The following is a 13479-nucleotide window of genomic DNA, read 5'->3' on the forward strand; positions in this document are numbered from 1 at the left end:
TCTCAACTTTCCCAAATTTTACGGCCTTTTAAAGAAATAATAAGCACAATGAGTGGCCAAAAATACTTGAAGGTTGTTCAGTGATTGTTATGGTACGCTAGCTGCAAGAATCTTGCAATAAAATTTTAGCAAACGGTAACCTTACATCCATAGTATCCGACGTAGTACAATTACTAATATCGGGTTTATGGATTCACGATTTAAAGTGCAGGGATTTTCTGATAAAAATGCAGGTAAAAAAACAAAAGAAAGAGTTAAGAAGCTGGTTACTTCTATAAAAAAGGAAAAGAAGATTGTACTATTGAAAATCAACCAGTACAAGAAAAAGAAACCGATAAAGATGACTTAAGTCCATGGTGTATTTTTGATGAATTAATTGGACATGATTTATCTAAACGTTCACCTGTATCAAGAGTCCATTACAATGGTGGAAAAACCATTGCCATGTATATCATAACTTAACCACTATATTCATAAAGTATTGTAAAATGTGAACACATGTTCAAAATCTTTTTTAAGTTTAAATAAAAGAAGAACACGATTAACAAGAAGTAAAGTAGAAAAACTTATGTTTTTAAATGTCAATTTAGACGATTCGCGATTTAATAATAACTTGTAATGTAAATGTAAGTACGATTTACTATTTGTATTGTTTAGTTTATTTTTCAAGTTATAATAAACATTAGTTTCTTTCACTTCAATAAATATACACATAAACGATAATAGCCATTATGTTTTTTTATGTAGGTACTCTCTTACTTGAAACTACTGTTAAACAATTATAGTTACTTGTTTACGAAAATCGGTTTAGTTGCGCTAAGAGCGTAGGCGCAAAATTTCGGGCCAATGCTTTTTAAATGAATTCATTTGTTTCGAATCCTGAGAAAACTAACAAATATTTTTGAAAAATTTAAACGCAGAATGAAAGATTACATTATTACCGAGGGCTGAAAGTCCCTTAGAATAAACAAAAAGTTTTTTTGAATGAGATATTTGAAATTCAAAATCGCACTAAATTTTCTCTTTTTTTCACCCCTGTAACTTATGTTTTCAGCTACTTTCGGCCCTCGGTAATAATGTATTCTTTCATTCTGTGTTTATATTTTTCAAAAATATTTATTAGTTTTCTCAGGATTTGAAAAAAAAAGAATGCATTTAAAAAGCGTTGTGTAATGTATCAGCCACATACCCAAGGGAAACAACCCCACCCCCCAAATGCAATCGTTAATCAGTTAGCCCGGTATGTAACAAGTCAACATAGCAAGAAAATAAAAGAAACAAAATAAGGGGTAGTTAACCTAGAAAAGAATAATTAGAATTAATTAAAAAATCATTATACACTCCAAATTAAATAAAGAGTAAATTCGACACAATTTAACGTATACATTTCAAATTAAACAAAGAATAACAATTCGACCTAGTTTTGACATAAGCCCGAATGTTTAAAAATTACGAAATGTGAAGACCTGCGTTGGAAAATAATACAAAATACGAAACGACACACGAGCGATAAGAATTGAGCTGAGTTAGGAGGTTGCATATGGCATGATCCATTTTAACATGTGGAGCAGACGGCGCGATCAACAGAAACTCTAGGGGAAAGCGGTAAGAAGCAACGCTCCACTTTTGACTGTGACGGAGGAATTGAGGGTACGCGTTGGCGGTACATAAAAACAAGAAAATCGGTGGAGAGCAGTCAGTGCGGGGCAACCTGGTCAGCAATCGGTCAGCCGTCCCGGTGTGTTCAGCTCAATTAGCGTGATATCATGTCCGACCGAAAGTAGAGAGATAGCAGCGAATTTTCGCCTCTCTTAGTATCGCCATACCGTACAGTGCTTCAAGCGTTCATTCAGACTGTTCTTGATTTCCAGTTCGGACTACAAGGCGTATTCTTTAGCTAGGGGCTAAATACGATAAGGTAACGAAACAATAAATACTAACCATTGGGGAAAACAAATAATGGTAGGTTGTCTGCCTTTTAACTCCCTTGGTAAAATCTCTTCTCGTCTCCGTTCGCAAAATTTGATAAACAATACTAGCTATCTTGTATATCTTGTTGTATTAGTTGTAGATTTACGATTTATTAAATACATAGTAAGTTGAAAAGTGGCTTGTTTTTTTTTTTTTGACCGTTCAGGTAGAGACTAGAAGAGAACATATTTTCGCTTTGTACATCTCCCCGGCTTCTAACGCAAGCCAATAACCTCTAACTCTTTACAGGGCCTACATCTGAGTGTCCTTCAGCCACTATCCTATTTTCATACCCTCTTGTAAATCAGTAAGCTGCCATTTCAATCCATTTCGCCCAAATTTGATTATCTTAGAGCATTGTTCTAATGCTAAAAAGACAACAGGTCAAATAAAACCAATAAGTTTGGCAACGTTGAACTTCCCCTTTTTTATTATATCCACTCAGGCATGTTCGGCGATTTAAAGGGCGGACCTAATATACCTCTCTCTTTTTAAACAGGTGTTTCTCACTCCATCGTACGTAAGGTCCATACCGACCATAAACTTTTACCCATACATATATATATATATATATATATATATATATATATATATATATATATTGAAAAAGTTGTATTTTATTAATTTTATTTTTATTTATAATAAATGTTGTAATTTTTAAAATATGTGGTTCGTTGTTTAATTTAATATATACCTCAGCTAGCTCAATTATGTGTTCTAAGCAATCTGTCACTGTGTGACGTCGACTCTGTAGTCTCCTGGTAGAGTTCAAAAAGAAATTAAACCAAAATTTACTTTAGACTTTGGATAAATTAACCCAAATGAAGCACGTTATTTATTAATATTGAACAAATTTAATATAAACAATAAAATTCGTCTGCAACTTGGGTTGCCTTTAAAAATTTACAAAAATAGGAATCGTATAAATCTTAATGTGGTTTAGTGTCGTGACAATAAAAATTTATTACAAAATGTGGAGACTCTCTACAAGTACCTAAAAACTAAATAAATATTGCAACTTTATAAAGTGTTTAAATGAACCATAAAGAAAAAGAAAATAAACACTTTATTCCGCTGACTTTTAACTTGCATTCAAATATAATCAAAATTTCAAATGATCCCCAAATTATTATCCAACCTCACTTTAAAACAGTTCTGATTTATTTAAAGAAAACTAACTACTCGCAAAATAATCGGTGAAACTGGAATATCAATCCTCTCTTCGGAAGTTAAGGTACGTACTATTCTATTTTTAATTTAATGATCATTAATATTTTTAATTTTTTTAAGGCCTATCGCAATTATGTTAATTCATGAATTTTAATTTTCTCAATTTAAATGACATTTCTGTACTCCAATAATAATTTATACGTCAAATTGTTTCTCTTACTCTCTGGAACAAATTCTGGATATCTCTGCTGTGGAAAAACTAAAATTCTAACTAGACGAGTTAAAAAAAAAACTCCCGACCTATTCCACAGTTTCAGGGCTCCCCTTCGTCGAAAAATCCTCGTCGGCCTCCCCAAAAATCCTATTATCCGTTGCTAACAGCAACTAACGTTCTTTTTCTTTTCGTCTTCTATTTTTTTTAAACCATAAAACTGTCCTGTTCTGACACATTTGTCAATCCACATTAATTTCTCATAATCACTTTAATCACATCTAATTTGGGAATTTATAAAAAAAATGTTCAGATATAAAACTTATTCTCTTACAATGCTAATACAATTTATTCTTTTCATCTCCACATCATTGTAATTTCTTATTTAACAAAACCCCTATTAATTTAGCTCCCACAGACTTGCTTGACAGTTTATTTTCTGGCGTTTTTTTTTTTTTAATTTCTATGTTTAAATATTTTTCAAGAATTCTTCTTTTTTTGTTCTTTTTAAGGTTTAGACGATTCACCTATACACTAGGCAACTATACTATTCAGAAATTATTAACACTATACCAGGTAAGTCAAAATTAATTTATTTAACAATTTACTAATCTTTTTCTCTCTTTTATTTCAGAGTCGAACCCACATTGTGATGGCATCATGAAATTCATGAACAACAAACTCATATAAAAATCCATTTAAGTTGTATCCTTTTTAACATATTGAAATCATTTCAATATATATATATATATATATATATATATATATATATATATATATATATATATATATATATATATATATATATATATATATATACAGCAAGAATCTCAAGATAGAAATAGGTGGAAAATTTTACGGAAGGCCTTTGTTCAGCGGTGGACAAATATAGGCTAATTGTTGATGATGATGATATAGATTAGAGGTAATAGATTTTGACAAGAGCTATGAGTCATGCCGATGCAGTACACAAATTTACCTGTTAATTACAAGGTCATAGCTATATATATATATATATATATATATATATATATATATATATATATGCGCTACTATATGTAATGGATTGACAAGAGCTATGACCTTGTAATTAACAGGTAAATTTGTGTACTGCATCGGCATGACTCATAGCTCTTGTCAAAATCCATTACCTCTAACTGACTTGACAATGGCAAGAGCGACCTTGCCGAAACGTCGTCAAAATAATGATTTTTAACAAAACCAAAATTATTCAACGCTGAGTCAAACCCAAAAACTACAGAAAGCGTATGATTAACTTTCAAAATATATCTTTTTTTACTTTCTTGAGAATATTACCTTTACAACTAATTTTTGCCTAAACATCTTAAAATTTTATTAAATATGTGAATCTATTTTTTTGTTGCTGCATATTATTTCTTTTTTGACATTAAACCAAATTTAACTTTAAGATGCAGTAACAGTAAACAAACCAAGACACGTTATCAACATTATGAATATTACGAGGAGCACTCCCAAATCACGATTTACAATGTACTTATAAACGTACATAATATCCACCTCATAAACTATATAAATAGACATCGTATACGAAACTCAAGTATTAACAGCATACCATATCATTTAGTAGTCCTTGTACGCGGAAGAATTGCGATCACTTAGTTGGACCACTGTTGTTCTAGTGTAAATATTTTAGCCAGGGCGTGCGTCAGGGAATTACAGTGCTTGAATTTATTCATTTATATTTATAATAAATGTTATCATTTATATTTTATGATCAGAAGAATAACAAAGATAAAATTAAATTAATAAATGTTAGAATGAGGTTTTCCAACAACATAATATGCGAATTCGTTATTGTAATGCATTGAATTAATAAAATTAAATTAAATATGTAAAAATTGTTTTAAAATTAAATGTAATGTCTAATGGCGGTTTCCCACCAAACGGACAAAATAAAAACAAAACACAAACTCGTGTCCAATAAAACAAAATGGCAACTTTTCACAAACTATACTAAAGACTGGCGTGTTTTGAAACAGTTCGTTTTGTTTTTCGAGTCCCGAGTTTTTGAAACTCGAGTCTGTTTAGTGGAAACGGTCAGTTGTGTTTATTAATGGACTACCTCACCTCTGACGTCACAATGGGCGGGGCTTCGAAAACCTTTCTAAACATTTCTACACTAAATACAAGATAGAACTGCAGTAAGTATAAATAAACCGTCAACAGCATGAATGTTACGAGGGGCACTCCCACATCATGATTTTAACGATGTATAAACCTATATTTTCCTGTATTATGAAATACATATGAAAATATGAAGTAGACATCGTAGCATAAGTCGTTCACAGGAATAACAGAACTGAAAATAACTGAATAAACATGTTAGAATGAGGTTTTCCAACAACATAATAATGTGAATCCGTTATTGTAATGCACGGAATTAAAATATAATTACATTAAATGTGTAAAAATGTTTTAAAATTAAACGTAATATTTAAGGTTGAAACGGCGTTGCCACTCGTGAACTGAGCTCTTAACGGCACTCCATTCGTTGGTTTAAGGAAAACGAAATTTCAAAGCAAAAACCTATGCAAAGGTCAGAAAAATTTTATCAAAAATACAACATACAACATACAAAAACATTCAACATATCTGACTAATAAATAAAACAAAAAACTCAAAGTGTAACTTAGGTAATATTTTACTCAAAATCTACCCCGAGTGCCTGTGAATACCTTCTTTTTTCTGTACCCATTTCATCTACAATATGCTTACAATAGTGTATTTTTTTATGTTTATTCACAATAGTCAAAAGCTCGACTTTTAGAACTGAATTGTCAAAACTTTTGATCGCAGCCACTTTTGAATATCCGCTTTCTTCAACTCGGTTGTCGATATTTATTAAACGGGGAGTATATAACGAATATATTAAGATAGAAAAAAACATGGCGACTACCAAAATGGCACTACACAGGATCTTGATTATATAGAACGTATAGTTACGTACGAGATATCATAAGGCACTATGAATGAAAATAAATTTACTATAGACAAATTTTGATTTATTGACTTAAGGAAGGCCTCTGCTGAGTTCAAAATAAACAACTGATCGAATCCTAACATGCGACATAGCAAATGAAAAGGGACGATATAACGAATCTATTAAGATATGTAATTGATTTTCTATCTTAATATATTCGTTATATCCTTCCCTTTAATTTTCTATATCGCGTGATAGGATTTGATCAGTTGTTTATTTTGTACTCAGCCAGAAGCCTTCTTAGTCAATAAATCAAAATTTGGCATACGGTTTTGCTTTCGTATTAAATTATTAAAACAATATGTAAAATTACAGTTTTGTTTACTATGAATAACAAATATAAAATATGCAATGTTAGTATGGTTTTTAAGGAAATTCAATGCAGCAACTTAAAATATTTGTCATAAACGAAAATTTTATATTAAAAAAATTATACTAAAAAAAACAAAAGTTAACGCTGGTTTAAATTGTGAGAATTGCGACGCCTATGTTAATTAGTCATTTTCTATTGATTTTACAGTTGCTACTTGTTTTAGAAGAATCTTTGAAGGCTTTCAGTTGGTTGCATGACACAATTAGTGAACGTTCCTTGAATCGTTGTACTTATTTTTTACTTTTATTTCCTACATTGGTTCTTAGTTTTTAAATACCTATTAGTATTAATATTTGTATTTTATTCTTGTTTTGTTCTTTCAAGTAAGTATGGTGTTTTTATAGATTAATATTCATATAATTATTTTTAAATATCGGCAGGTTCAATAAAAAAAAAAAAAACAAATATGTCCAGCACCGATACAGCTGACGAGGTTGCCAAAATAAGTCTCAGTCCTCCAAGAATACGAACAAAAAAATCCCATCTCGATGTCAAAACCAAAGAAATTATTTTAAATATGTACAAGTGTGAAATAGAAGAAAATCCTACTCTAGCAATAAATAAGTCAATAATAAGAGTTGCACATAAGTCAGGTGTGTGCAAGCGAAGTATTTATAATATACTCAGAGAATATAAAAACACTCACACATTTTCAGAGCCAAAAGTTAGTCGAACTCGCAACAAAACAATCGATTTAGTAGACAGAGCTGATCGTAATGCCATAAGAAGAAAGGTGCATGCATTTTATTTTAGAAATCAGATTCCTACTGTAGACAAAGTTCTAAGAGAAGTTAATGAGGATAATGATCTGCCTAATTTTAAAAGAACAACATTTTATAAAGTTCTTAAGACACTTAATTTTAATTTATGTAAAATGAGATTTCAATTTCTGGTAACATTTGTAATCTGGATCACGTGAGTTTTATTGTTTTTCAAATAAAAACTGAAAACATAATAATAAGTTACTTCTTTTGAGGCGAACTAACACACAATTTACTTAAAAAATAAGTGTATTTGATGTTGTTTTATTAATTTGATAGGAAATAGGAAATATGAAAGCAAAACCGCACGCCTATGGAGTCTTACGTAGCATAGCCTGGTTTTGTTTACTTTTACTGCACGTCGAATTTGAATGAGGTGTAGGCCTATACCTATCGCTGTTTTTTTAGATTATTAATATTCATATCTTCGTTTATACAATATTTTTTTATGTTAAGCATATAAAGAACTTTGCTCAGTGCCTTATCGTATTTTGAAGCTATCAAATGTAATGTGTGGTTGTAAATTGAAAGTTTATTTCACGACTTAGATATGTGGTTATTTATTTTATCAGTTTAAATATTTCAGGTATAACTTATTATTTGAATTTAGTAGTTAATATACATGTGTAGTGTATATATGTCGCATTAATAAAGTTTATCGCGAGATATAATTACCCCTCGCTACTCTTGTTAGTGTTTAGTAACGTTATTGTACTTCTGCGCATACCGGGTGAATCTAATTTCACCAATTTAATACGTTATCCGAAAGGAGTAGTAATCATCTTGTATCTTTCCAGTTATCGTTCGTGAATTATTTTCTTTACGATCTCTTACTTACTAGGTTTCCCTGTTCCTTTCAAAAACAGGGTGGTGACCAAAATGTTCTTCTCTTTCTTGTTATCTCACTCGTGAACCACTTGTAGTCTAGCTCTGACGAATCCCGACTAAGACACATCTACCAGACAAGCCCAAACCTTAGTATCGTTATTGGTATAACCGTGTTGCCAATTATCAGAGCATTTACGATCTTCTATTAGCCACACTCATCTACCGTCCAACTTGGTAGGTTACAAATTGTTTTAAAAAGCAGATATAAGTATAAACAAATTTTTCCAATTTATAATTAACACGCTGTAAATACTATCCTAGACAATTTAACGAACAACTTTGGCATTACGCTCATAATTCGAACATACGCAGGATTCAATTGGTTAGGGACTGACTTTACCGCAAATGCCAACGAATAAAATATCTCTACATAAATATGGGTTTTCAATATATTTGGATGAGAAATACATTTCCGAGAAATAATCACCAACATAAAAAGTGTTGTCTTTATTTACTACATGTATTAGAAAGAAATGGAGCAATGAAAAATGGCTGTGATGAAAACTAAATACGAGAAGATTATGTTGCTTTAAAATGAAACTTCTTTGAAATCAGAAATTATATTTTTTACTATAAAGTAAAGAACTTTTCAAACATTCAATATTATTAACTTTCATTATATTTAATGTCCAAACTTTCTTCAGATTCAGGTCACACCAGCGTTCTTTCTTCTCTTCTATTTGTTATTTTTAAAACATACATATAATATGTCCATATTTCCAATTGTGAATGCAAAATAGGAAAATGGATAAACGTATAAACCACAAAAAATTAAAAGGTAATAAAAAGCAATAAAACATTACAACTTAAAAAATATTCGATCATTAGTAAGAAGTTTACAGATAAACACAATATGGCACAGGTTTAAATATATCATATTATTTTACATATTTTTTTATCTTATTTTACATAAACAATATTCAATACTCCTCAGTCAATTCCTTGTGGGTTGAAAGTTCTAACAGTGTGTCATAAATAACTTCTTTTTTTGAGTTCTCAATATCTTCCGAAGTTGCATGTTTCATTAAGTAGTGATCGTCGAACAAGTATTTCCGATGGAACTGTTCATCGCATACTTGACAGCGGTACCTCGGGTTACCATGTTGGGTTACGTGAATTTCGAGTTCTTCTTTTGTACTAAATCGTTTCCAACATACGTTGCATCTAAAAATTAATGATGATGTAAAAATATATAAACATACTGGAAAAAAATGGAATTGACTAATAACATAGAGGGTTAAGAAACTCTATCGAGGAACTCCAGGGAACAGAAATCATCGAGGAAGACGTCACCAGGATATTAACAATGTGTGCCGGTCATGACATTATTTGTATGCATTTTGTACTAAAATATTCTTAGCTCTTTTGGTGTGCTATTATTACCTTAGGTCCTGTCCTCTTTCCGTTTTGAAAGTCACCTATGAGTTCGTTGGCCAAAACACTTCTAAAATACAGGTAACTCATAGGTTTCGATTTATTAGACTTCATTATCATTGTAGTCTTATACATTACATACGAATTTATTACTGTTGCATCAATCAAATAATATAAAATTTTCAAATACATTCTTCAGGATTTCCATTTAGAAGGCAGAACATACAGACATTTGCATTTGCGCTCTCGATCTTTCCATTTAACAACAGACATATCATTGGACGTGAAATAATCGTGTTCCCCCATTTTCATTATTTTGTCTTATCTCATTCGTGTCGGAAAGCCTTTACGATTTATTCTAAAAGTTCTATAGCAGAACAAATCATACGTTAACATTTTCTTAAGAAGAGAGTAAATTATCAAAATTAATGCAGTAGTTTCTACGGCAGTAGGGAGTCGGTAATGTCTAATACCGTTTTAGCCCCTAAACCATATTCATCATGTTGTGATTGAGATTTGCCTTCATATATGCTAAATTCTTTCATATATACTAAAGAAGAAACCTCCTTTCTCCACTTATATGTTACATTGCACTTTACTGTGTTCTTTTGGTTCTCTTCTATTTCGTTTTTTGCTGAGGAATTTTCAACATTGTCAAAAATTCGATTTGTTGTTACTTGAAGATGGAAAGCTTAATTATCCATGTCATCTGAATCAATATCAAGAAATTCAACCGTGTCATCATTGGATAATGAAGTAATAGTCGCGTTAGATGCAAATGACGCTCGGTTGGAAATAGGGAGATCGTTTTCTGCATCATAATCACCCTCAAAATCTGAATTTATGGCTTGTTTATATGAAATATGGAATACCATCTATGTAATCAAATAGTAATATATAATCAACAGTAATTGTAATAAATAATATAGTAAAATTTAAAAGGGAAATTCTCAGTGGTTGCCTGTATACCATAGTTTTAAAAAATTTACAATTAAGTAAAAACTTCCTTTTGTAAAATGGTATAAAATTTTTATTAAAATTTTTAAAAATGTTCCAAAACGGATTTATAAATTTTCAGAACGTTTTCGATCCTACCAGATAAATTAGTTGGAATTTGCCACACAATGAGGTCAGATGACCATTAAATTCCATAATTTGAGTAATGAATATGATAATTCTTAAGACACTAGATCGATGATAAAGGATTACATTTTTTAGGGAAACGTGAAATTTCCCAATCTCTAAAAAGGGACCTTACGCCTCTCAGTTGTTACCTCTCAGGCCAAAATTCGATAGAAAGGATATTTTTTAATAATTTTTTGACCATACCAAACTTTACTAGATATTTTAAAGTGGGAATAAACCCATTTAACAAAAAATCTTGTATCCAAATTTTGTAAATTATTTAGATACAAACTGAATATACAGGCTATGCTAATGATGGAAGAGAAACCAAAAATCATATCGTCTCATTAATTATATAAGAAGTTTCTTACCTATGAAACGTTGTGGAAGACTCTAGATGGGTTTTTTCGTGTCGCTTTAAACTAGGCCATCTCTTGTAAGTTAGTTCGCAATAATTACACTTGAATCTTTTAACCACTAGATGAGTCTGGAGGTGCACTTTCAATTTTTGGATACCGTTGTAATATTTTCCGCATATTTTACATGGCACTGGATCATCTAAAATATCAAAGATTTGTCGATTTTTTTCTTATTTATACTCACATGTCTTATAGAGGGCGGCGTATTATACTCCAGAAGTCATGAATACCTGTCTTTCTCTCTAAAAGTCTGTTTGTTCTCACCATCAGGTTTCAGCTTATACTCAATCTATCAGATATACTCGGTTCCCTGCTTCCAGTCTCAACTGTCTAGTAAATTTAGAAATTTTTTTTGCTACATTGGTTAAATCTAGGCCAACTGAAAGTGACTGGAAATTTATATACAACCAAGAACCCGTGTTCATGGCCAATATTAATTGTAACTTAAAAATTATTAATTTGCAGGTTATTAACAAACTAAAACTGAATAAATTAAAATACAGGTTTAATGTTTATTTTTTAAATTTTATAGTCGTTTATAGATTAGTATTTATAAATGGAAAGATTTCGAAACTAATGAATAGATACTCCTATTTTTCATAATTATTCTCCTTTTTTCAGTAAAAGAAGTCTGCAACAGTAAATTTATTTAGGCCATTAATAGTCAGAGGTAAGAATTTTTATGTTTCCAACAATGAATCTGTCACGATATTTCCAACCTGAGTGAAAAAAACTATAATAGTAGAAACTTGGAGTAGTAGTAGTAGTAGTATAACTCACAAACTTGGAGAGAGAAAGACAGGATTCTTGACCAAATGTCCTACTTTACAAAGTGGATACGCTATATAGCGGTATCTACTTCGAATGACAGAAATTAGACAGAATATTTAGCTAATTATAAACACACAGTATCTTAGATAATGAGGTGTAATGCTAGTTCGCCTCCACGTAGTGCACCCTGGGTAACCCTAAATGATTTAGCAAAATTTGACGGCAGACAAGCAAAACAAATTCCTGCCAACATCACAGATCACAAACGTAAATCTATACCGAAATATACAATGGGACCAACTGACTAGAGATCTCGGACCGTGTATCCGAGTCTGTCATCTTAACATCATGGGCATAAGCAAAGCAAAATGCCAAATGTTGCAGAAAATCTTACACTATAACATTAACCTGGTAGCCATATAAAAGACCATGCTGAAGACAAAGTTCAGCTTGGTTTAAGGGAAAATATACTTGATTTACTGAGAGCCACTTGCGATAAACATTACGGTGTCGCTACCTATATTCGAAGTAATATAGAAAATGAATTCATGCTAACTGCTTCCAGTGAAAACAATATACATGAAGGGGCAGCCAAAATTGGAGAAATTGCCGTAGTTAACATATATATAAACCCCCAGCCACTACATGGAAACCAAGGGTGGTAAAGACTCATCCATACCCTACTATATACATCGGAGACTTCAACAGCCACCGCGAAATGTGGAAGTATCCCACGAATGATGAAAATGGGGAGGCACTGGTTGAATGGTCCGATGAGCAAACACGTATTAAGTTTTTGATGCCAAAGAAAGGGAAACATTTAAATCAGCTGCATGGAAAAAAGGATATAACCCTGTCTCAAACGATATGAATGATAGACCACTAACAACTGCGAGAAGTGTCACTGCAAATTCCCATATACTCAACATCATCATGTGCTCATCACCATCGGCATATCAATCCCAGTAATTAAATTATATCCTCGATATGAAAGATTTGTGGGGGCAGTAATAAGGGCTGCAAGGAAAACAATCCCTAAGAGGTATTGCACAGTATATGTGCCCAGATGGACTGAAACATATGAAGACTTATACATGCAGTTTATCGAAATTAGTGACCGAGAACTACCCGACGAGCTCTAACACAACATCGATACAGCTAGACGCCAACAATGGATACACTGTCGAAAAACTTGACTTCAAAAAATCAAGTCGACAGGCATAGTTCCTGTTGCAAAAAATTGGAGGATCCAACCAACTGGAATCTTCTTCGTATATTAGGCCTTAAGGCCTGTTGTTTCCGGTCTGAATTAGCAGTATTTGCGATGTTGATTGCCAGCTATCTGTCCATCTTTTAGGGGGTCTGCCTTGTGGTCTTTTACCTCCTGGTTTTCT

At 31.7% G+C, this 13479-nt stretch overlaps 1 protein-coding gene across 1 annotated transcript in view; it reads right to left on the bottom strand.

Annotated features, from left to right (window-relative positions):
• Positions 1-9191: 9191 nt before the first annotated feature.
• The window catches only part of LOC140436987 (uncharacterized), a 59087-nt gene continuing 54799 nt past the window's right edge, over positions 9192-13479 (bottom strand). Inside the window, exons 7-8 of the mRNA XM_072526195.1 lie at positions 11267-11453; positions 9192-9560 (exon numbers count right to left, since the gene is read on the bottom strand). Coding sequence (XP_072382296.1) covers positions 9317-9560; positions 11267-11453 — 431 coding nt within the window. The 3' untranslated portion in view covers positions 9192-9316. The remainder of the gene's footprint in view (positions 9561-11266; positions 11454-13479) is intronic.

Source organism: Diabrotica undecimpunctata, chromosome 3 (assembly GCF_040954645.1).
Source record: "Diabrotica undecimpunctata isolate CICGRU chromosome 3, icDiaUnde3, whole genome shotgun sequence".
Taxonomy (NCBI): domain Eukaryota; kingdom Metazoa; phylum Arthropoda; class Insecta; order Coleoptera; family Chrysomelidae; genus Diabrotica; species Diabrotica undecimpunctata.